Source organism: Lethenteron reissneri, chromosome 27, assembly GCF_015708825.2.
Source record: "Lethenteron reissneri isolate LAM-NWPU_2019-01 chromosome 27, ASM1570882v1, whole genome shotgun sequence".
Lineage (NCBI taxonomy): Eukaryota > Metazoa > Chordata > Hyperoartia > Petromyzontiformes > Petromyzontidae > Lethenteron > Lethenteron reissneri.
In genome coordinates this window covers 9,007,913-9,033,260 of record NC_083805.1, presented here as the reverse complement: position 1 = coordinate 9,033,260, position 25,348 = coordinate 9,007,913, and the positions used below count along the sequence as shown (strand labels likewise).

General features: G+C 47.5%; 1 protein-coding gene across 8 annotated transcripts in view; it reads left to right on the top strand.

Annotated features, from left to right (window-relative positions):
- Positions 1–25,078, top strand: part of LOC133348511 (acetyl-CoA carboxylase-like) — a 103,944-nt gene extending 78,866 nt beyond the window's left edge. For 7 of the 8 annotated variants that reach the window (XM_061561355.1, XM_061561353.1, XM_061561354.1 and 4 more), the window contains 12 exons: positions 99–209; positions 1,129–1,272; positions 2,108–2,228; positions 2,646–2,742; positions 6,400–6,496; positions 8,338–8,473; positions 9,661–9,838; positions 11,771–11,883; positions 15,759–15,913; positions 16,734–16,940; positions 20,548–20,684; positions 22,403–25,078. In XM_061561355.1, the coding sequence (XP_061417339.1) occupies positions 99–209; positions 1,129–1,272; positions 2,108–2,228; positions 2,646–2,742; positions 6,400–6,496; positions 8,338–8,473; positions 9,661–9,838; positions 11,771–11,883; positions 15,759–15,913; positions 16,734–16,940; positions 20,548–20,684; positions 22,403–22,529 (1,623 nt within the window). In that variant the 3' untranslated portion in view covers positions 22,530–25,078. Of the gene's footprint in view, positions 1–98; positions 210–1,128; positions 1,273–2,107; positions 2,229–2,645; positions 2,743–6,399; positions 6,497–8,337; positions 8,474–9,660; positions 9,839–11,770; positions 11,884–15,758; positions 15,914–16,733; positions 16,941–20,547; positions 20,685–22,402 lie in introns of those variants that run through there. The other variant, XM_061561360.1, reaches the window with a different exon arrangement.
- The last annotated feature ends 270 nt before the right edge of the window (positions 25,079–25,348 follow it).

Sequence of the window (25,348 nt, the reverse complement as noted above, 5' to 3'; positions counted from 1 at the left end):
TGGCGAGCAGAGCGTTTCGCGCTGCCGGGCGGGTCGCGATTTTCCCGTTGGCATTGTGCTGCGCCCCCCCTCCCCCCTCCCCTTCCCCCCCCCCTCAGGTGACTTGCAGGGCCATAGGCATCGGCGCCTACTTGGTGCGGTTGGGCCAAAGGGTGATTCAGGTGGAGAATTCGCACATCATCCTCACGGGAGCCAGTGCCCTCAACAAGGTACGGCCCTACGTCCAAACACGCCCGGGTGTTGGTTGAACGCTTCCTTTGACGGTTAACCATTGAATAATCCTGCTGGAGGGATGTGTACTGCAACGCTTGTATTATTTTTCATACCAGCTATTTTTTACCACCTCTTTTTTTTTCTTTTCCCAATTAGTTTTAATAAAAATATTAATGTCAACTATTTACTCAGGATGGCCTCGCTAAGTCTCAAGACTTTTTTTTTTTTCAGGAGTACCCCATATATTTTTTTTCACATCGTTCTATCATCATAGTGCAAAACTTGTACATATTTTTCGATTTAAAACTTTCGTGACTGCAGGGATTCATATTCTTGGTTCTTTCGGTAAAGTCACTTTGAAGGGAAATGATAAAATAATAAAAATAAAACAATAAAATTCTCACGACGTTTCGATTGCAACACAAGCAATCATCATCAGGTGTGAAAACCACAGCAACATTTTTTGCGGAAACATTAATTGCGCTTCAGACTGCATGTAGGCAGATGAGTGTGCGAGTGCACACGTGTGTAGCTGCCAGCGTGTATTTCTCATTGTGATCGACTCTGTTCATCGTTAATGCTCGTCGTGGCTGCGAGTGGCCAGCAAAACCACTTTGTCCAAAGTCTTTTCAATCTTGCCTTTGTTTTACGGGTCAAAAAATTTAATGATTCCTTCTGCTGTTGTGATGTTTTTCTCTTTCGCGACAAGGTTTTTTTTTTTTTGCGGCCGGTCGCTATTATTTTCAGCTTTCTTGTTTTCTGCCCATGTGGTTCGTACGCAAGTCTCCATGTGTTCGTGTGCATGTGCGCGCGTGCCCGCATGTCTTTATCCTTGTTGTCTGATTTTTTTTTTTTTACCCCCTTTCTCCTCTGTTGTTGTTGCCGTTGTTGCTTTTGCTTTCGTCCTCGCCCTAGGTGCTGGGGAGAGAGGTGTACAGTTCAAACAACCAGCTCGGTGGCATCCAGATCATGCACAACAATGGAGTGACTCACGCCATTGTGCCCGATGACTTTGAAGGGGTCTACACCATCCTGAAGTGGCTCTCCTACATCCCCAAGGTAAAGCAGTGCCTGGGGAGGCATAAGGCTCGTACAGCTAATTTCTCATTCCTTTAGAACTACTTTGTGTTTAGTTCGTTGTCCTTCCCCCGCACTTGCGATTAGCGCAGTTGGCTATGTACGGTGCGAAATAAGTCCGACATACCTACAGTGCGCGTCGGCACGGCACTGCCCCTTTTGTCGCTCCACTGCTGGATTGCGAGGGCTCTCCGATCCACGCTGGCGTGGGCCGGCACAGCAAAATGTTCTGGGCCATTCCTGAATTTCTCGGAATTCCTGGAATGGCCTGGCATGAATCGAGTTTGCTCTCCAATGGTCGTGGGAATGCGGCCCGAGTCCTCTAACGAAACCCACTGCCGGTACCTTCAGGGGCGGCTTGCCAGCGTAACGGCTGATATTTCATCAAACGCTTGCATGCGGGGGCACGGCGCGTTATCCAGTGCTAATGACTTGCTGATTATGGCCGTTACTGCGCTGTCTGCGAGGGGGTGAACTAAATTTATCGGTTCCAGTGCTTCATCTCGATTCTTAAGGTTCGAGATACCTGCCTAGAAATGCACAGCACATGCAACGTAATACGCTAACCCTTACATTTAGGGTAATGCAGCGAATATATATAGCGAAAGCGAGAGGCAATGCAAACGAGGCCGTAACAGTAGTGAGACAAAAAAATCATGAATTGTTGAATCGAATCATCGCTGCCGTTTGTCAAATCGTCAGTGAAGGGTGAAGTGGCGGAGGGGTGGGTGGGGGTTGGGGGGGTTGTGTAATGAATGGTGCGTAGTGAATCCCCTACACCTCACCCCACCGTGTTTCCCCGTACCGGACTCCACAGGACAACAAGAGCATGGTCCCCATCACGACGCCGGTGGACCCCGTGGAGCGGGAGGTGGGGTTCGTCCCCAGCAAGGCGCCCTACGACCCCCGCTGGATGCTGGCCGGGAGGCCCCACCCAAGTGAGTGCGACGCCGCACACGACGAAATCCACTGCGAGAAACCCCGGCTCCAGTTTTCACTTTGCGAGTGAAGTGTATTTTGAGTTGGTAAGAAGCAAATTTTTGTTGCAAAAATGCTTGTTTTGTCTATTTTTTTTTAAACAAAAGTTGGGGCGGCTGGGGGAGGGGGGCGCATCTTATAATCCGGTATTTGTGCTTGACAACAGATTCGTTTAACTTTATTGACGCTGGGCACACGTTTGGGATGACAGTTGTTGACGAATTATCTATTTAACGATCCGTGAACATCTGATGGTGGCGATCGAGGTCACGGTGATGATTCTTTGCCCCACCCCTCCGGTGCTGCGCTCGCTGCATGAGCCGAGCCTCTGTGGATCCATCCAACACTCGATCCCGTCTCGATTCGTTTCTTCCCAGGCAACTCGGAGGAATGGCAGAGCGGGTTCTTTGATCACGGCTCGTTCATGGAGATCTTGCAGCCGTGGGCTCAGACGGTGGTGGTGGGGCGGGCAAGGTACGGCGTGACGAATATATACATTTGCAGGGTCAGCGAGAAGTCGCGGCGACTTGGGGGGGGGGGGTCGTTATCCAGCAGTGGATTCGCTGTGGCTGATCATGGCCATGATGATACATGTCCAGTCCCTTTGTCGATCCACTGCTGGATGATGGGCGACCCACGCCATGCAAGTCGTGGGGGTTATTTGAACGCACTTCATCACACTGGTCAATGGCCTCCCCAGAACTGGTTCAGGTGTCACTCGCCACTGATGGCTAAAATCGACCTCAGGTCAACAGGTTTGTAATAATACTCTGGAGACGGCTTGTGGAATCGGTCCTTTTATTTACTTTTCTCAGTTCACAAGCACTCCCCGTTGCTGGCAGGCAACGGGAAGTGGGCAGACAGATTGCAAGAGACGCACCGCCACGTGGCACTCGGAGCCCCGCTCGCGCGTGACCCCTCTCTCTCTCTTCGTTCCTTGTCTGACCCCGTGTCCCTCGGCTCTTCCCTTATTTAATGCCTGAGTCACGTGGTACGCTCCAGCCAATCCTTAATGGCCTGCGCTGAATGTTCCAGATTCCCCCATCAACTCCCGGGACCACGCCCCTGACTTGTCTTCCCATTGGCTGAGGCCAAGACCAGCAGAACCAATCATCCTAGCTGACATCCCTCGATCACGCCAGGGCCATGCTCCCAGGCTCTCCCCCCATTGGCTGTAGAGCAGGACCGGCAGAGCCGATCACCACGTGAGCCGGACATAGGCTCTCATTACAGGTTTATAGTACAGAGTGCGAACCACTGCACCGCCGCTCCACGCCCGTGCGTGCGTGTGGGTAAATGTTTTGTGTAGATAGAGAACAGTAGAACCCCTCTTAACGACGGAACTTGGTTCCACGAAAACGGTCGTCAAGTGATTTGGTCATTAAGCGAGTAGCATCGAAGTTACCCTTTTTCACCCAAAAAGTACATTATAATATTGAAACAATGGATATTCATACATTAAGATACTAACAACATCATAAACACGTAGTATTAAAAGAAACATGGTTAATCAATGCATTAATGAATATTTATTGCACCTACAGCAGTGAACACATTGTGCTTTATGGAGGCCCATCATTAACAGCCATTAAGAAGGGATCTGTATTTGGATGTGCGTCGGGCGTGTTTACGTGTTCGCAGTGATGGAAACGGGCCGGTATACAATGCTACGCCACACTGGCACTTGTCAGAACGACCAACATGTGGACCAGCACCTTTCAGAATATTTTAACCTCAAGTAACGCTCGTTTTTTGGAGGCAGAAGGACATTTAACATTGGCTGCAGGATGAATATAGGTATCATATCAGAACTTATACTTGATTTTCCTTTTCAACTACTGTATATGTCTGGAGTATATGTAGTTGGTCAAACCATAACACCTGGTTCTCGCCTGTGACCTCCTGCCAGCGGGCATTGGACACTTGGCATGGCCTCAGAGTGCACCTAGCTCGGCATAAGAGCTGTGGTGACACCACCACTTAGTGGTGAATGGCGGCGTTTGATGTTGTGGCAGTATTTTGTATTTCTGTGTATTTGTCAAGGATCTTTATGTGCCCCACACCTCTGAAATGCCCTTTGAATTTGTGCGCTTTACAAAAGAAAATAATGGTATAAATTTCATTCGTGTATGTGTGTGTACAAATATCTACCGTGGTAGCCCAGACTTGGTTCAGATGTAACTCGCCACTGGTGATAGCCGTGGTCGGAAATCCAACTTGGTTCACCAAATTTGTCAAACAGTTTGCCAACCACTGCACCACCGGTCCCTGAGCGTTGTGTTCGTCCTGTACCAATTATTTATTTTAGGACGCACGCATGTTTTTGTACATTCTTTTGCTGCTATTTTATCGGCCGGCGAGATAAAATAATTCACGTGAAATGGTTTGTCGATCGATGTTCATCATCGAACTCGCCTGCAGAGCATTTCTTTGGAGAAGTCCCTTTGGTTTACAACGACCCGCGCTTTGTTCTCCGGGATGAAATGTAACTGCACAAGGTGCCCACCGCCCGCCTCCAAGGGCATCGCCTTCATTTGGCGAGATGTTAACTACCTCGCCTGGCGTACGGGAGGTCGTGGGTTCGATCCCGACTCTTGATGCCTGTATACTTGAATTATTTAAATATTCACTCTCCATGTCGCTGCATGGATTTTTTTTCGGGGTCCTCCGGTTTTTCCCTCCACATTTGGAATCAACGTTCGTTTTGAGTTTTTATCTGCTATAGATTTCCACATGTTAAGCCACTTCGTTGAGCTATCATGTGCGGCCCATGTTGCGTCTTTAAAAGAGCTATGTAGCTCCAGTGGGCCTGATTTGGTAACAAAAAAAAAATTCAGGCAGAGGACGGAATCCGCCACCGCCAGTTCCTAGCGAGTGTCTCTCTTGCTCTCGTGACGCTCCTCTGATTTGGGGGTCACCTCGGGGCAAGGCACCCTGCGCTCGCTTCTCCGTCTTTGCTTTCGCGCTCCACGCGCGCTACCGGCCGCTTTGCGGGGCGAGCCCGTTCCGTTATTTAGCGCCAAGACGTAAAGTCGATAAGAGCTCCCGAGATTGCCACTCCACGGCGCAAGCCGACAGAGTGGGACGGAATGGCATTGCAGCGATGCGTGCGCGCGCGTGTGTGTTTGGTTGTTGGAGCGGTGGCACAGTGGTTATGGCGCTGCGATACCAACCCAAAGACCTGAGTTCCATTCCCGCTCACGGCTATCAACACCAGTGACGCTTATCATGAACCGGTCTAAAATTAGTACCAAGTGAGATGTGTAAACATTGCCTCTCGGAAGAGAAAGGCCGTCGGGCATGGTGCTGTGGCCACCCTTGTGTGCCGTGCTGGCCTTCATTGGTGCTCGCAAATAGCACTTTCCCCAACTGTCTGTTAAAGGCTACGCAGCGGATTTTTGTTTTATGTTTGTTGAGGTGTGTCGATAGAGGTGTAAATATATGGCTAGTACTGCGGCAGTGGGTGAGCGTGCCGTGCTACAAACTTAGCAGCCCGAATTAGATTCTTGGCCCGCGGCTAACATCAGCGGCTAGTTACGTGGAGTGTGATTACCTGGTATGGTGTGTAAACACCGGCACTGGGGAGGCAAAGGCGGGTGGGCGTGGTGCTAGCCACACTCGTGCGCCGTGCTGGTCTTATCAGGTGTTCACTAACGGTGCTTGCCCCAACAGTCTGTAAGGCTATACAGGGATCTTTATTTTTATTTTTATACGTATATTTAAGTGGTGTAAAGATGCATCAATTAATCATTTAAAGTCTATCCTTAAACTCACGATACGTGCATCGAATCTTGCGTGTGAGAATCGAATTATTTTCAGCTCATACGTGTTAAGTTCAGGTTCCTGGCCACGGCTAACATCAGTGGCTATTTTTATCTCCTTTATCCACCCCGCACTGGCCGGCGTGGTGAAGTACGATCACACAACCCCCATGACCGCCGCCGCCGCGCGTGGTGGTTTACTTACACGTCCGGTACTCCTGGAAAACGCCCTCGCTCTGCCGCCCATTAACCTCCCTCCTTTCCCCTCGCCTTGCTTCACCTTCATGACCTCACCTGCCGTTTCGGGTTTTGTCTCCTACTCTCACTCCACTCACACCGCCACCCCCCCCCGCCCCCCCACCGCGACCAGGCTGGGTGGGATACCGCTCGGAGTGGTTGCCGTGGAAACGAGGAGTGTTGAGCTCGGAATTCCAGCCGACCCTGCAAACCCAGAATCCGAGGCACAGGTGAGCTTCGCAATCTATAATCTTTTACCTGGATTATGTCTCCGGTTGGAACGTCTCGTCTGCATCCAGTGAGTGGTCTGATGGTGGCTTCTGGTTGCAGGGCACTGAGCCCGGCACTGCCCGAGATGCTGCCATCAAATCGTGGGTTCGGTCACCTGCGTTTGAACGAGGTTTCTCAAGTTTAGTGAGTCGTTGGTCTCAGTCTGGTTACCAATGACTGCACAAAAAAAAATACGATGTTAAATTTGGTTGTTTAGTCAGTTTGTAAGAAATTCCAGTTGTGAGGGGAATTCCAGCTGTGAGGATTATAAATGTAGGTCAGTGGTGAGATGTTAACTACCTCACCTGGTATACAGGAGGTCGTGGGTTTGATCCTGATCTTGACGCCTGCTGTATATTTGGAGTTTCCTTCTTCTCCCCGTTGGTCGTGTGGATTTCCTCCGGGTCCTCCGGTTTTTACCTCCACATTTAGAAACGTGCTTTTAAAGTATTTGGCTGCAATACATGTCCACATGATCATAAGCCACTTCGTCGGGCTGTCATTCATGGCCGAGTCACTTCTGAAAAAGGGCTGTATAGCTCAGTAGGCCTTTCCTGGTAAAATAAAAAATAGTTTAGTTTTACTTTAGGGATGACCGACATTTGACGAACAATTACTCCCAGTGGCAGAAACAGTGGGGGAAGGTGCTGCCCGTTAGTGCGTGCAGCAGTGGTCGCTTGAAGGGAGCCCAGAAGTAGTTGTGTTAAATTTGCTTCCATGGACTGTTCTCTAACATGAGGGGTTTCCCTGGTTCTGCGAGAAAGTCAGAATGAATACTTTTGTCCCGTGACGTGAGGCCTGGTAGCGAGTCGGTATAAATATTTGGGGGGGGAAAGATTCAGATTTTATTTTTTATTATTATAATTAAAAAAATCTGGCATCGTTGAGGTGGCCGGGTGTCTTTAGTTTCAGAGCGCTGAACTATCACCACGAAATTGCTGGGATTAAATCCGGATGTTGTTCGCTTGTGATTGAACAAGATTCTCAAGTATAGTGAATTTATGGTCTCAGCCGTGTCACCAGTGACTACATTACAATGTATTTAGTTAAGTGGATTAAATGAATACTGGCGAAATTCCAACTCTGCTAAGTTGTGTAACCTACGGATTTGGAGCACCGTCGTACCTTGCTGACTCGACTGTTTTATCACGAGCCATAATCAGTTCACTGCTGGATAAAAGCCTACCCAAACCTTTTCGATTTAAAGCTTTCGTGACTGCAGGGATTCATCTTCTTGGTTCTTTCGGTAAAGTCACGTAGAATGGAAATAATAAAATAATAATTAAAAAAACATCATAAAATAATTCTCACGACGTTTCGGCCACAACGCAAGCAGCCGTCCTCAGGTGAAGAACAGGTCTGTCAGAAAGACAGCGTCTACCCAAACCTATTACCATTTTGCGCTATCTCTACTACGCAACTATCCACCTTCTTGGTTCTTTCGGTAAAGTCACGTAGAAGGGAAGTAATAAAATAATAAAAATAAAACATAATAAAATAATTCTCATGACGTTTCGGCCACAACGCAAGCAGACGTCCTCTGGTGAAGACTAGGTCTGTCGGGGAGACAGCGTCTGAATGAGTCGGAGAGACAGCGTCTGAACTATCCACCCAGCCTCATGCACATGGGCCGTTCTCATCGCTCCACAGCGAACGGCCTCTTTGGCGCGTCACCTCTTTTGCCCGCCACTCCACAGCTTCTCACTGACCGCGAGCAATTTCAAGTGTTTTAACCCTGAGCTTAGAAATGCCCCGTCGCATGCCTACCTGTCCAACGTCGCGTTTTTTTTTTTTCCGGCAGATCATTCAACAAGCCGGGCAGGTGTGGTTCCCAGACTCCGCCTTCAAGACGGCCCAAGCGATTCGTGACTTCAGTCGTGAGGGGCTGCCCCTCATAGTGTTCGCAAACTGGCGCGGATTCTCCGGGGGAATGAAAGGTGAGGGGGGAGGGGGGGCAAGTGTGGGGCAAAGCGTCGGTCTCACGCTTGCCGCCAAGCAACCTCACATTTTGCTTTCCCGCTACATCCGTCCCGCTTTAGTGCCTCTTCTTATCCTGCCGCCGCTGCAAAAGCAAGTCAACCAAGAGAGAGAACATTCACTGGGTGGGCGCGGGGGTTAACCAAATGGGAGATGGAGTGCTGAATTTAAGTGCTTGCTTTTTGAGTCCTATCGATCACACCCAATTTAGGCCGATTGAACGTTTGGAGCTCATGACCGTATCACCAGGGATGTGCCTGACATTGTAAGCTCTCGGAGGCTCATCGGGGTTAAACCCGGTTGTCACAGGTGCTTTTGGGGCTAAGAGTTTGGCAGTAGAGGGCAGTGCATAAAAATCAATTGCACTTCACAAACCCACACTGACCAGCATGGCGAAGTACGGTTACACAACCCCCACGATCCGCACGGCAAGGGGGAGGCCCTCGCCCAGCACCGGATTGACAAACAGGGGGCGGTACAATTCAGTGTGCACGAACGTAGGGAAATGTGGGGATGGGCACAAAATCTGACACCACCACTTATTTCGTATGGCGTTTGAAAACAGCAGCACCACCAGGCTACAATTGCCACTTTAATGTTGTGAGCCATTCCGTGGCATCTGAGGTGGCAGCTGAGCGGAGTAGTCTGCTCGTCCCACCAGGATACGCGTGTTGTTTTGGGACAGCCATCGGCGATATAGGCCCAACGGTTTGCACCTCGTCGCATTCACAGGTTGGCGAGTCCCCCGATCATTCCGTTTACGGAGGGAATATCCACACTGCCTTCCACGTGTTGTTGTTGAGAGCGGTCCCCACTGTCGTCGGGGCAGCAGAGAGAAACCGGGGCTTGTTCCTTAGTTGGGTCTTCAAACAAGTATCTCACACCGGTGACGGGTGATCTGCAGGTTCGCTCCAATAACGACCACCCCCACGCAAGTTCAAGTTCAAGTTCATTTATTAGGTATAGCCCTGTGAGCCATTCGGCTCTTGAATCGGGTGCAACCGCAACAAACAAAAAACAAAAACATGAACAAAAAAACATCTTAAAGTGAATATGTGACTAAGTGCAAGCAGAAAATCCAAGAAAAGACGGCAAAATATTGCAGAAAAAAACACCGTACACGCACTTGACACGCGCGCACGCGCAGACATGTACGACCAGGTGCTGAAGTTTGGCGCGTACATCGTGGACGGCCTGCGCGAGTACCGGCAGCCCGTGCTCGTCTACATCCCCCCGCACGCAGAGCTGCGCGGGGGCTCCTGGGTCGTCATCGACCCCACCATCAACTCGCGCCACATGGAGATGTACGCCGACCCCGAGAGCCGGTACGGAGGAGCCGCGCCGTGATGCCGGCACACGCGCGCACCCTAGCAGCACGCCGCTGTGCACCGGCACAATCCCGCAGCACGTTACGGTAACGGCACGCTGTTATAGCACGCCGTAACATTACACCGTAACAGCCTGCTGTCATAACAGCACGCCGTAGTAATAACATGCCGCCGTAACAGCGCATCGTAGCGGCGGATTGTTGTGCCAGCACACTACCATGTGAAGGCTGTACCATCGCAGAGCAAAACTTTATTCTTGCCTACTTCAAGCAGGATCTGTGCTTGTTTCACTTGTGCTGCTTTGTTTTTGTGTACTTATGCTGTAATGTGGAGTATTGCAAGAGCCCTATCTTGAAACGATGTACTCCACAAAGTGATTCTGGGAACCCTAAAATTGACTTTTTGCTAAGTCATGCTCCGTAACTCTATACCCAGCGTTGTACTGTCGCTGATGCGGCTGCAGTCGGTAGCAAACTTGGACTTGCAATGTAGAGGTCGCCGGTTTGATCTCCCAGTGGCAAGTTTGTTAAATCCTCGCACCACCACCTCCCCCCCCCCCGCTTTTATCCACCCTGCAGTATAAATGGGTTATGCCACAGTGAGTCGATATGCTGGAAAGATCACTTTGTCTGTGGTAAACTGATGAAGTCCATTGGTATCATCAGAAATGTGGGTGTTCTGGTTCATCAAGCTTGCTTTCTAACTCTATACTACAGCTTAATTTACCCATATCTCATCTACTGCAATATTGTCTGGGCCAGTACATATGCTTCCTACCGATATGAATTACACATCATCCAAAAGAAATGTGCAAGACTGGCCACCTCCTCAAAGCACTTGGCTCCATCTGCCCCAAGAAACTAAATGTCACGTCCATCTACAACATTAATATACTCCAAATATTCACCTTTATCAATGAATGCACGTACCTCTGCGACATCTTACCGAAACCCTTCAAAGTATTCACAAATCCATGCGTACAACACAAGCCACTCCGATCACCTTCATTCTCCCCGCTGCCGCACCAAGCGCAGTCAATTCTCTATCAGTTACGGAGGTTCCGTGCTCTGGAATTCCTATCTTCACATTGCCAAAATATCAACATCCCTCAATAACTTCAAGCATAGGCTACGAGTCGGCCTGATGAGCCAAACTACCGAGTAGTCTCCTCCATGTAGCCTAACTCACACAAAGATCCCCCGTATAGCCTTAACAGACTGTAGGGGCAAGTGCTATTAACGAGCACCTATGAAGGCCGCAACGGCACACGAGGGGGTGGGTGGCCAGCACCACGCCCGACCGCCTTTGTCTCCCTAGTGGTGATGTTTACACACCGCACCAGGTACTCATTTGAGGCTGAGTTGACCTAGGGGAGGCTCACGACCGGTTCAGATAATCGTCATTGGTGTTGGCTGTGAGCGGGAATTGAACTCGGGTCGCCGGGATTCATAGCGCAGCGCGCAAACCGCTACACTATCGCTCCCCACACTCACACACACACATACGCACACATGTGCACACAAAAAACAAACGTGTTTTTTTTCAACACTGACTTTAACATGTTTAATTGTAATTAGTATGCTTTACTTAGTTGATTCATCAATCAATTTTGTACATACGTTGTCCTTTATTTTGGTGTGGTTTTCAAAGAAGCCCTCTTGGATTTCCAACCTCACCCGCACACCTTTATTTACCTTTTTTTATATTTGCACCGTTTGTTTTTTTTGCGAATAAACTATACGAATAGAATACAAAGTGTGGGTTACTCCCATACCCTTCCAAGATGCCTGGCTAGCCTGGAAGAGTAGGCCAAGAAACCTTCTGGAGCTGCCTCGAGTGGAGGCCCTTTTGCCTGTAGGAATAACTTACAGCGCTGCAACTTCGCCTGTACCCATTGGATCCATCTCCCGTTCCGTCTCCATGGTGCAGAGGTGGCGTGCTCGAGCCGGAAGGAACCGTGGAGATCAAGTTCCGACGGAAGGACCTGGTGAAGGCGATGCGCCGAATCGACCCCATCTACACCAAGCTGGCCGAGCAGCTCGGTGAGCGAGCGGGAGCGGCCGCCGCTTGCGCCTGAGCAACCGTTCACGTGGCTCACCCCCCCCTTGCCCGCCCCCCCCCTCACCCCCCGCCCCCCCGGTCGTTGGGGTTTATTTTGGCAATACTATGCAAAGCTGGTCTGTGAAGGAGGCGAGCATAGGCATACAATGGTGGATTTTGCGGCACTGCGTAGCCCCGTGGGGCTATAACACCTGTTATGCATGGCGGTCACCCATCCAAGCGCCAACCGAGCCTCAACCATGCTTCCAAGATCTGACGAGATCGGGCGCATGGAATGGGTGGTCGTTCGTAGGCCCCAGTGCTTGTACCTGCACCATTGTCCTCACGTGGAAAATGTTACACGAGTACAGGGTATCCTTAAGGGTGCCTTTCATCGTTAAATGCTAATAACGAGACGGTAGTTTGAGCTAGGTCTATACAACTATAAACACGCGCGCGCTGGGTAGTGTGAGGATCTTATCGTACTAGTCTCACCCCTCCCACGTGTCCACCCGTGCGTTGGTGACGCGCATCAGGTCGAGATTTGATAGAGTCCCATGTGTTCACCAGCATGTTCGCTGTGTGTTCACCAGCATGTTCGCTGTGTGTTCACCAGCATGTTCGCTGTGTGTTCACCAGCATGTGTTCACCAGCATGTGTTCACCACCACGTTGACCGTGTGTGCACCAGCATGTTCAGCGTGCTGCACAAGCATGTGCCGTCGAAGATCACTCGAGATTCCTGAGTGCAAATAACCTAATTACGTACAGAGGGGAATATGTTGCCAATATATCCACCGTGCAGTTCAAATTGCTCTCTGATCAAAAGAATAATTCTTTTGTAATTGAATCGTCATTCTTTTTGATGAAAAGTTCCTTTTGCGTACGTTCTGTACAAAATGTAATCGTCCAGCAAAGCCTCGTACAGTCGGCAGTGCACGCGCCAGCGCACCGCACTCGGAACTCCACTCCTCTCCTCTGGCTCTCCGCGATCCTGCCCAATGACCCGTCTGTGGGTGTTCACCACTCGGGGTGAGCTCGGCGTGCACCCAGTGCCATGGTGATGTCACCACCACTTCGCGGTGGATGGTGGCGGCTTGGTCCAGTGCACTCCATTGTGTACCCAGCAAACCTGAGTTTTGATCCCTGACCATGGCTAACATCTGAACCGGTCCTGACTGCCCCTTCTTCACCAAGCCACGCTGACCAGCATGGTGAAGTATGATCAAACAACTCCCATGACCGACACAGCATGGAGAGAGAGCTTTCGTGTAGGAGTGGATTGACAGGGGGCTATTTTTTTTTTATTTTTGACCTAAAATAGCCATTGTAAGATAATTGAATCTGCATAATTGTAGTTATAGGAGGCTACATCATTGTTCCGCAACGCTGCTGTGGGTAATTATTGCAACGTAAGTTATCTCGTGTTTAAATAACCTGTATTTAGCTTCATAATATTTTCTCACCATTCACAGCCTCGTGAAGACGTTTGGAAATGTAGGCAGGCTGCCAGTTCGTCGGCAGTGGAAACGTGTTTTTATATCTCAGTTATTGTGTGTGTACGGACCAAACAACGTTTGATTTCCATAAAGAGATCTCGGCCTGTTACCACAGCACACAAAGTGGCAGAATTGTTGTTTTGTCCCCCGTTCAAGGAAATCCACCGAGGTAAGCCATAGATTTTTTAATATTGATGCTTGGTTGTAAAAGTTTTTTTTTTTTGATGGCGGCACAGCCATTACAAGGGTTTGTGGTGATCTTTAACTCTTCAAATGGCGTCCTCACCGCATATCTGCGAGAATTTCAGTTTTGTTCAAGTTAACATTCTCCAATAGCTCTATTTGTCGGCATTTTTTTCGCCAGCGTCTGTCATTTCTTAAGGCCGAGGTGGCATTTTCAAATGCAAAAATATATTTTGAGCGCTTCTTCTTTATACGCGTTAAGGCAATTGCAGCGTAAACAATCTCCCACAAGTGTGATAGATTTTGTTTCATCCGCTTACGAGTTAAAACTTCTTGCGAGGCATGATATTTTTGAGGAAAATTATGCAGTTTTATTTTTTGTTCTTCTATTTCCTTCATAAATGGCATAATTGTAGCATATTGCACAATTACTTGAAACACCTAAATACTAACTGCAGCTATTACCGTTTTCTGGAAGAGCAATTTGACTCGCTGCCTGCCTATGGGTGGTCTGTCATGGCTAAAGTCCTCAGAAATAAATTGAAGAAAAAAAAGGAAAAATGTTTTTAGGGCATCTTGAAGATGTAATTTTCTGCTATTTTGCAAGAGCAGCACCCAGCACTGCTCCACATGAATAGTTTGAGATAATGTTGGTTATTTTAAAAGTGTCCTTGTTATTTATTTATTTACATTTTTATTTCCCCTTTTTGAAAATTGTGCCCCTGTACAATTTCTTGCATTTCCCCCCCCCCACCCCCTTCCTCTTAAAAAAAATGCAGGCAGTTATTTCTGGGCATTTTCCCATTCGGCTGTTTTGTCATTGGCAATGTCTTTTAAGAGGCAAACTTCATTCCAAAGGCACTAATGTAAAAGTCATCAAAAATGATCTGCCAATTTTATCAGGAACTAATTAGGGGATGACAAATGGAATATGAGCAGAGAAAAACACCCTTTCCTCTTCCCCTGATAACAGAAATAATAACAATGAATGCAATCGTATTTTTCTAAATGAATCTTATTACGGTGTTTGTGCATTTGAAAAAAAAAACCCTCAAAAGAACATATTTCCCTTTTATCCTCGTAAACCGACAAATAAAGCATTAGAAGTCATGGTGTGCGTTTATAAAAGCACAGGCTGAATACAAAGGTGTCTCCAACCCTGTTATTGGCCAACTTGATGTCACTTTCTTTGTGCCAAGTTTACCTCATCGGGGAGCAAACTGTCCCAAATTACTATGAAAGCATAAAGGGTCACGCGGTGGTTTCAATTGGAAATGCTGTGCCGGGTATTGTGCCTTAAAACGCATGTAATTTTTTATTCTCAAGCATAGGCGGAATGAGAAATTTAAGTGAGTGGGGCTCGCGTCTGTACGAGTAGGAGAGGGTGCACGACGGCTCTTATTAAAACAGCTCGGCAAAAGGCAAAAGCTGTGTAGTTACGTGCGCAGCTTGGTGCACTGAAGCCAAACGTTTGTAACGGCTAGATATTTTTGAATACAAAATATCGTTATTGGCATATCAAATAGCGTTCTTTTTTTATTATTGTTGCACGGTGTACCTGCGCTGTCTACAGACCTTTTCAGAATAAATATTTGCAATAAAATGTCAGTGCGACTTATGGGACTCTCTTCGCAGTGATAGAGAGAGACAAACTGAATTACCTAACTGCCCTCATCATTATTAATATATAATAATAACGATTTACAGTCCTTAGTCAAACCACTTCTGGATGATGGCCCTGCACACCCTGTGTCAGCCATGATCATTGTTTTAACCATACAGTGCCATGCTGGCCAGCGCGGGTGCTTGAAGGATCGGCCAGTGACGTTAGCCATGGTCGGGAATAGAACACCAAGTCTCACCGGATTTCTAGTTCAGCGCACTAACCACTGCCGCCACCGCTGGCCCCCCCCCCCACCCCCGCTTCCATGTGTTGACGTAGTCTCGTTTATCAGTGTGAGTAAGAAGCCGTTTTGATCATCTGGAGTTACAAGACGAGGGATTTGGCGAGGCCGCCTCGGCGGGATGCCTCTGCAGTAGTCGAGTCGCGATGCGATGAAGGCGACAATGATGTGAGCTTCAGCAGCGTCTGCGACGAAGAAATGCCAGAGGTGGGGGGGGGGACGTTGGGCTGACATCGGTGCGAGACCCTTGAGGTTCGTGGACGAGCCTGTCCGTCTGTCTTTCTCCCGACAGCCACGCCCGAGCTGAGTGCCGAGAGCCGAAAGCTTCTGGTGATGAAACTGAAGGATAGGGAGGAGTTCCTGCTGCCCATATACCACCAGGTGGCCGTGCGCTTTGCCGATCTGCACGACACGCCCGGGCGCATGCAGGAGAAGGGCGCCATCATGGTGAGTTTCGCTGCGCAGTGAAGCTGACTTCAGCAGGCCAGTCCAATGGCAATTTAAGCAAAAAGTATCGCCCCTTTCAACTTCAGATCGATGTTTCCCCGTTGAGACAAACTGTGCGAGCTTTGAAAAGAATACTGTACTGAAACAAGTTGATGCTTATTTTGTTGTGTGTTTTTTTTATTTTGCCACTTATTTACCCAGGAAAATCCTCGTGAGAGGAAACTAGTGAACCCAGAGAAATCCACCACAGCTACAAGGGGGTTAGGCTCAGGGTTTTGGGCGGCGAGATTAAATCCATTGCTGTACTGCAGTTTCCTAAGCACCTCTCAGTCTTGGGTTCAAAACTAAAACGAGCAAAAAATGCTGCATATTACTCTAGTAGTTTATGAGTTAACCTCATGGATTAGACAAATAGAGAGATGAGCATTACTTGAAGCTAGGTGAGAGCCCCCAGCGGTGTCTCGCGTGACATCGCTGCTCATAAAATTACGTGGGTTTGGGCAGAACGCACTAACGCTAGAAGGTATCAATGCTGATGGGCGAGCTCGGTGACGAGACGGCAACCACAGGGAGAGAACCCCCCTGAGAGGGCGACCGCTATGGCGATGGAGCGAGGAGATCGGCTCACGTGCTGGAGCGAGACGGATTACTCCATCATCCGCGTGACCGTCCGGGACCAGTGACAACTTTTTTGGGGAGGGGAGGCCTCCCATCCCGCGGTGGATGGACCGTGGCCAGCGAAGACGAGCACAGCGAGACCAACAGGGGCTTGTGTTTTGTTGTTTTGACCCTTCGACCCCACCCTGCGTGCGTCCGCTAGGACATCATCGAGTGGCGCACTTCCCGCTCGTTCTTCTACTGGCGCCTACGGCGGCTGCTCCTGGAGGACGTGGGCAAGCGGCGCGTCCTGGCGGCCAATCCGGCGCTCGGGCCGTCCGTGAGCCCCAGCGCGGGGAACACGCCGGGCCCCGGGCACGTGCAGTCCATGCTGCGCCGCTGGTTCGTCGAGACCGAGGGCACGGTCAAGGTGAGAGGGTTTACGGCGCTCCTACCTCGGGTGAATCGTGGAGGAGGCCGGTGCTTTTGTATCCCCTCTCCAAGGTCAGGTCGGCGGGTTGAGGCCTTCTGCAAAAGCTGACGTGCAGTTTGGAAAGGAGGGAGGCTTCCTGGCAGAGGTCGCAATCGGGTACCCGATACCCGTACTCTACCCGATACTCGGCTACCCGTACCCGCTGGGTACGGGTACCCGTTTGTGACCCTGGTGCGGCCGGGTACGGGTACGGGTAGGCCGTGAGTCACTGGTGAGTAACTGTTTGTCACTCATTTCCCAACGTCTTGACTCTTCTCACAATTCAAGATCCTAGAATCAACCCACCCGCGCCTGCAACATGGCTTCATCCCAGAGGTCGCAATCGGGTACCCGTACCCGTACCCTACCCGATACCCGGCCGGGTACGGGTAGCCGGGTAGGGTACGGGTACCCGTTTGCGACCCTGGTGCGGCCGGGTACGGGTACGGGTAAGGAATCAAAACCCGTTTGCGACCTCTGCTTCCTGGTGCGTTGTTCGCCTTCGCGCTCGTTTTGGTTTGCTATCGAGCTGGGGGACGGTGACGATTGTAATCTGGCCAAACGGCTTGAATAGTTTAGTGGTGACTGCACTAAAACGCTTCGACAGTGTAATTGTGTTAATTTTAGAACTTTCGTGACTGCAGTAAATGATTATTTGGTTCTTTCGGTTAAGTCACGTCTAAAGATAAAATAATAAATTAAATTAAATAATAGCATACGACGTTTCGATTGCAACACAAGCAATCATCATCAGGTATAATGAAATAGCGACATAAAATCTAACCAGAAAACTATAGACAGACATATTAGCAGACAGATATCACCAAGATACATAGAGGGAGCAACACAGGAACCAGAGAGGGGTGATCATCTCTGTGGGGTGGCCTTAAATAGACAGAGGGGGGAGGAGGCAGAGAGAGGGAGGGGGTTAGAGAAAACACTTGCATATCAATGAGTGGTCCAAAAACAAGGTTCTGCAAGTGCGATGACACGGCAAGCAAGTCTGAAAATCAGAAGGACAAACTAAAATTCAATAACCTAGCAAAATATCGAAATGTAATGTAATACAACACAGAGAGTCGGTCAACACACAATTAACGCATAGCCTGGTTGATTACGTACTTCAAAGATTGCTAAGTTAGAATTTAAGTGTGAACATTCCAAAGAGAAGACACAGGCAGAGAGGAGAGAGAGAGAAAAAAGGATAAGCTCAAAACTTCCCCGTAGAAGTGGTTCAATCTTAATTTTAGAACTTTCGTGACTGCAGTAAATGATTATTTGGTTCTTTCGGTTAAGTCACGTCTCCTCTCTGCCTGTGTCTTCTCTTTGGAATATTCACACTTAAATTCTAACTTAGCAATCTTTGAAGTACGTAATCAACCAGGCTATGCGTTAATTGTGTGTTGACCGACTCTCTCTGTTGTATTACATTACATTTCGATATTTTGCTAGGTTATTGAATTTTAGTTTGTCCTTCTGATTTTCAGACTTGCTTGCTGTGTCATCGCACTTGCAGAACCTTGTTTTTGGACCACTCATTGATATGCAAATGTTTTCTCTAACCCCCTCCCTCTCTCTGCCTCCTCCCCCCTCTGTCTATTTAAGGCCACCCCACAGAGATGATCACCCCTCTCTGGTTCCTGTGTTGCTCCCTCTATGTATCTTGGTGATATCTGTCTGCTAATATGTCTGTCTATAGTTTTCTGGTTAGATTTTATGTCGCTATTTCATTATACCTGATGATGATTGCTTGTGTTGCAATCGAAACGTCGTATGCTATTATTTAATTTAATTTATTATTTTATCTTTAGACGTGACTTAACCGAAAGAACCAAATAATCATTTACTGCAGTCACGAAAGTTCTAAAATTAAGATTGAACCACTTCTACGGGGAAGTTTTGAGCTTATCCTTTTTTCTCTCTCTCTCCTCTCTGCCTGTGTCTTCTCTTTGGAATGTTCACACTTAAATTCTAACTTAGCAATCTTTGAAGTACGTAATCAACCAGGCTATGCGTTAATTGTGTGTTGACCGACTCTCTGTGTTGTATTACATTACATTTCGATATTTTGCTAGGTTATTGAATTTTAGTTTGTCCTTCTGATTTTCAGACTTGCTTGCCGTGTCATCGCACTTGCAGAACCTTGTTTTTGGACCACTCATTGATATGCAAATGTTTTCTCTAACCCCCTCCCTCTCTCTGCCTCCTCCCCCCTCTGTCTATTTAAGGCCACCTCACAGAGATGATCACCCCTCTCTGGTTCCTGTGTTGCTCCCTCTATGTATCTTGGTGATATCTGTCTGCTAATATGTCTGTCTATAGTTTTCTGGTTAGATTTTATGTCGCTATTTCATTATACCTGATGATGATTGCTTGTGTTGCAATCGAAACGTCGTATGCTATTATTTAATTTAATTTATTATTTTATCTTTAGACGTGACTTAACCGAAAGAACCAAATAATCAGTGTAATTGTGTTTATTTATAATGAATTGCAATTACAATATCATTTTTATCATCATCTCGGCTAACAGTTGCCGCAGCAATTAACCCCAGGTCTGGTTTACAGCTTATAAAGCAATTGACAGAAAATTATACTTTAAATCACAAGCAGTTTAAAGCCAATATGAGCGGAAACTCAATTCTGTGTTTCCACTAATAAATAAAATATGGTTTAGTCCACCAGCCAGACACATATCAAGTAGCATATATTCAAGCGAGCAAATTCTGGACCGCTGTTGACCTTGTAGGTCTCATCAACCTTCAGAGTCAGGCTTGTTAAATTAAAATAACACATTTATTTACGTTGAAACATCGAAGGGAGTGTTAATCATCTCTCCTTTTATAAGGATTCACTCTTAAACACACCGGTGGGATAAAGTATTGAATTATTTGTCTTTTGTCAACGTGACACAATTTTTACTGATTGGCCGTGTCGAGCGGTGGAGGTTTGCGACACGTTTATAAATAACGCAATCTAACCCAAAAACCGTTATTATGAATCATATTGGTCGCGAAAGCCTACGTGTTAAACATCTATCCTTTTCATAATCAACTTTTTGGGTTTAGATCGCGTTATTTATAAATGTGTCATAACCCTCCACCACCCGACACGGCCAATGAGTAAAAAAAAAGTGTCACGTTGACAAAAGACAAATAGTTAACTGCTTTAGCCCACCGGTGTGTTTTAGTGTGAAACCACAACATTTACAATTTGAGTACGACGTTTCGCTGGTAATTGCATCCAGCATCATCGGGCAATTCACCAGAATGGTGAGGCTCTGCTCTGTCTCCCGTTCTTATATAGAGCAGCAGCAGGGTGACGTCATCATTAACTCATCAGGTGCAACGATTTGAGGGGGGGGGGGGGGGTCTTTGTAATTATATACTAGATTAGTAATCATCTATCCTTTTACCCATGATTCTCCACGGCAAAGCGTAATGTGATTACGAGTGGCTTCATCTCTCGTGCCTCGTCATTGTGGCAACGGCTTCTCGGTGACGATGCTCATCCCCTTGCTCTTTGTTGACCCCCCCCCCCCCTCCCCCCCCCTCCCCTCGTGTAGGCCTACCTGTGGGACAACAACCAGGCAGTGGTGCAGTGGCTGGAGAACCATCTCAAGCCGGAGGAGGGCGTCCGCTCGGTGATCGAGGAGAACATCAAGTACATCAAGCGGGACCACGTCATGCAGCAGATCAGGAAGTGAGACCCCGCAGAAGTGTTGTCTCGCGCGAGTTCGTAGCGTGGACCTGCGTTGGCCTTCAGCCAATTGTCCACGGTCTGCCAGGGCTGCTGTCAAAGACTGCGTTTATATCTTCTTGGTTCTTTCGGTAAAATCACGTAGAATGGAAATAATAAAATAATAAAAATAAAACATGATCAAATAATTTTCACGACGTTTCGGCCACAACGCAAGCAGCCGTCCTCGGGTGAAGAACAGGTCTGTCGAGAAGACAGTACGTGACTTTACCGAAAGAACCAAGAAGATGGATCCCTGCAGTCACGAAAGCTTTAAATCGAAATTTACTGCGTTTATATTTACGTATGTGTGTTGCACTTCTTTCTCACCGTACTTAGCCAACCGTGCCAGTCGTAGGTGTGGGAGAAGGACAACAAACTAAACACAAAAGCCGTTTTCTATCCAAAAGTGCATAGCTCCAGCGGCTTCCTAATATCGGAAGGTAGAGCATTCCAAACGGCCACGGAGGCGCATCTGAAAGCGCGCGATCTGGTGACCCCGTATTCTTAGGTTTTTTCGGTAAAGTCACGTAGGTAAAAAAATTAAAATTAAAATTAATAAAAGTAAAATAAAATAAAAATAAAATTAAATAATTTATTTTTTATTTTTTTACCTACGTGACTTTACCGAAAAAACCTAAGAATATGAATCCTTGCAGTCACGAAAGCTTCAAATCTAGAATTGGTGACCCCATCTTTGTTCGATGGTCAGCCAAAAGCCTCTGCAAGGATGACCGGAGTTCACGTGATGGTTCATGCCAGTTGTCTGGCTATTTGACGACGGAGATCCGTGGTGTGTGAGCACAGAAACAACAAAAACAATCGCCAAAAGTGTCAGTATTGCAGAGAACGCGTACAGGGTCCCTGAATATTACACAACATACAAACGAGGTACTTAATGGTCGTAAAGGAAACACGCGTAACAAAAAAACATTTAGCAAATATTTGCCAATGAGCACAGTTAATACGCAACTTGGATAATCTGCCCACGGGTAATTGAGAGTTGACTGCAAAACCTGAGTCTGCTGAGAGTGAAGATATATTTATTTGTTTTGCAAGCACGGTTGATCCGTATGGATAATTGAGACCAGAACTCAGACAAAATTTCAGCCGGTAAGGCCCCATGGAGCTGAGCAGCTCCTGTTTACAAGGACGACCACAGGCCAAGAAGGTTGGCAGTGGCAGCAGTTCCAGGACATTTCTGGGTGGAATCTGTCGACTAACAAGGGCAAAAGTTACATGCCAGAACTCTGTGCAAACAGGATAAACAATAAATTTCGATTTAAAGCTTTCGTAACTGCATGGATTCATCTTCTTGGTTCTTTCGGTAAAGTCACCTAGAAGGGAAATAATAAAATAATACAAATAAAACATCATAAAATAATTCTCACGACGTTTCGGCCACAACGCAAGCAGCCATCTTTTCGACAGACCTGTTCTTCACCTGAGGATGGCTGCTTGCGTTGTGGCCGAAACGTCGTGAGAATTATTTTATAATGTTTTATTTTAATTATTTTATTATTTCCCTTCTACGTGACTTTACCGAAAGAACCAAGAAGAGGATAAACAATAAGTAATGTTTAAATGCACGATAGTTACTGTTACCCTCCTCTGTAAAATTGCGTGTTTGGTTCATGTCCGCCTGCCCCCACCCTCCATCCTTCCTCTTCCCCCACCCTCAGCCTCGTGCAAGAGAACCCAGAGGTGGCCATGGACTGCATCGTGCACATGACGCAGCACATGACCCCGGCGCAGAGGGCTGAAGTGTCGCGGATTCTGGCGAGCGTCAATAGTGGCACTCCACCTTGAGCCCGTGAGAGACGGTGAGAAGAAGAAGCAGAAAGAGCGATGGAGAGAGAGCAGTACGTGCCTGAAGAGAGGGATCAGCGGTCGATGCACTCTGTTTCTGCGGCTCGCCCATGCACGTGTATTTTGCGAGTTTGCCTGCCAATCTGTATAAAAGGGGCAGTCAGAGGATTTTCACAGTGAGGTAACGTGATCCACAAAACAATTGCACTACAGTCCTGTGATGTTCATTTGAAGTTGAACGGTGCCACTTTTCTGTGATAGTGTTGCGGGGGAAAAAATATTTAGTCCACGTTACTCTGCTTATAAAGGGATGAGCAATGCTGGAGAAATCAAGTTGCGCGTGGCTTTGCAAGATGCAACTTTGTTTATGACCCTTTTGATATTTGTTGTTGTAGCACCTGTAATGGTGCTGCGATTGGCTGAATTTGATCTCATGATTTCGTCATAGAAAGGTAAACATTCCAACGTGGCAGATTTATTTTTTGTGTTAATTTCAACTTTGAGGTGTTTCAGAAAATTGTAATAATGTCTTTAAGATGGTAAATAATCGACTCATTTTCCTCATGTTCACCATAAAAAAATGCCTGTTGCTTTGATTTATAGGCTGCAGACCCACATTTCCTTGCCGAGATGCCTTGTCTGGTGACTGGACTGGGAATCCAGGCAGCAGAGGAGGGCTGTGGTGTCAGGCCTCGGGCCTTTGAAGCCTCTACTGTATTGATTATCAAAGAGATGGATATTGATTGATTTTAATTCTTCAATATTTTTTCACGTCAGCTGTATAGCCATAGCCACAATTTTTCGGTGTTCAAGATGGGTTATGTTGGAACGAGTGTGGAATGTTTTTTCAGGAAAAGTGCACCGTTGAGCTTCAGTTGTGAGCTTATTTTAAAACTATATCCAACTGCAAGTAATATCATGTGATTGATGCATTTATCAGAAACTTATATTTAAAATACTATAAAAACTGTGGGTACTTGTTTTCAAAACTCTTGATTGCCCCTTCGTGTGTGCGCGTGTGTAACAATACCTTTGTACATTTCATCATGTGAACAGTCACACGCAGAAGTGAACCTCAGGGTAACTTGTAAAGATTTAACTTTTATAGCTGTACTGGTCTTCGTATTTCCATCCTGTGGTTCATGGATGAAGGGCCATAAGACGTTTTGGTGGTTATCGGAATTGAAAAATGTGAATCTGATCCGACGTGCATCCAGCAAGGGAGTGATTGCAATGCACGGTGCAGCCAAACATAGCGTCTTGGTCCTGGGATCGGCCCTGGTTGCAGCACGGTTGGCTATGTGCGGTGCGAAAGAAGTTCAACATACATGTGCTGTCGCAAGGTCGGTTTAACTGGCAAACTGCGGACCCAACCATCTCGTGTTGTCCTTTGAAATAAGACCCGGATGTCAACCTTGCAGTGTGATGCTTTATTTTTTAATTTAACGCGATCGCCTATTGATGTTAAAATTCACCGTTGGGCATTGCCTCCTTATTCAACTTGTTCACCTCCTGCAATGCTCTCTAAATCCTCCGCACGGTGACCTTTGTGAGCCCAGGCCTCGGTGGCTCTGGAGACACGAGGCGCTGTCGGAGAATCTGCAGCAGTTGGCATTCATGCCATGTGAGGGCTTCGTATCGAGTGATGCTTTTTACCGTGGGGGCATGCTGCCCTTTTGAGATGCACAAACTGATCTGAGGAGAGTTAACTAAGAATCCAAGCTGTAGCAATCGCCATTAGTGCCTGCCTTGTTTAGTTCCTCTCGCATCACTACATTGTCGATGTTATTTATTTCCAATTGTGAACTCCAAGAGGGCCAGTATCGCGCGTGTTCTGCGCGTGTGCGACAGAGACTCGGGAGTACCCTTGAGAGTGTTTTTTTATTTCTATTCGTAACGAGTACAACTCACGAACGTGTAGCAGCAGCAGCGTACCTCTTCGCGTGATAAGCTGTGGGGCGGGGGAGGGGAATCCGTCGGTTTGGGAAACTTGAAATGAGAAAAACCAAATGACCTGAAAGTGTTGAAATGATTATGTGAATGTATTTAAATGTGATACAATTGCAATTGCCAGTTTTCTAAGCTGCGGAACTTTAGCCCAAAGACACGTTTGGATGGTGCAGGGCACTGAGCTGGGTACCTCAATGACATGGATTTTATTCTGGTTCTAGATTCTATACCTGGTAAGGGGCTTCCCCTACGTGTACTTCAGCACTGCTGGTTGAAGATTAAAGACGGCTGATTTGGGAGTGACCATCTGGTGTACGTCTGGCCGAGACTACAAGTGCAGCCTTTGCAGTATTTTTGTTTCACTCGTGGCTTGTTAAGTGTGTTTTTCCGTCTTGTTTTAAGTTTAAAAAAAGAAAATCACGATCGTAGTGGGAAAAACGTGGCTTCCTATAGGTGCAATATAATGTTGTCATGTCTGATGTTCTGCACGTCATCTCCCCCCACCCCCTCCTAAAAAAATCCCGATACGAAATTATGGTATCAGCAACTGTTAGAGTCCACAAAATAAATAAAAAACCCATTGTTGCGTTCTGTAAGAAGAGAGTGAGTGAGTCATGACTGATTGTGCACTCCACTGCGAGACACCGCAGCGAGCCAGCAGCCCTGGCTCGCTGTGGATGGCGATCGACGGCGGCTGCAGCGGCGGCGTGACAAATTCATTCCTTTCTCTCTGCTCTGTGTGCCCATGGAATCTGTTCACCCGGTCCCACCACCACCACAAACAGTCAGGTCCAGGGTGATGTGCCAAAATACTTCGGATGGTGGAGGGGCAGGGCCGGATTAAGGCACGGGGGCTTTAGGGGCTACAA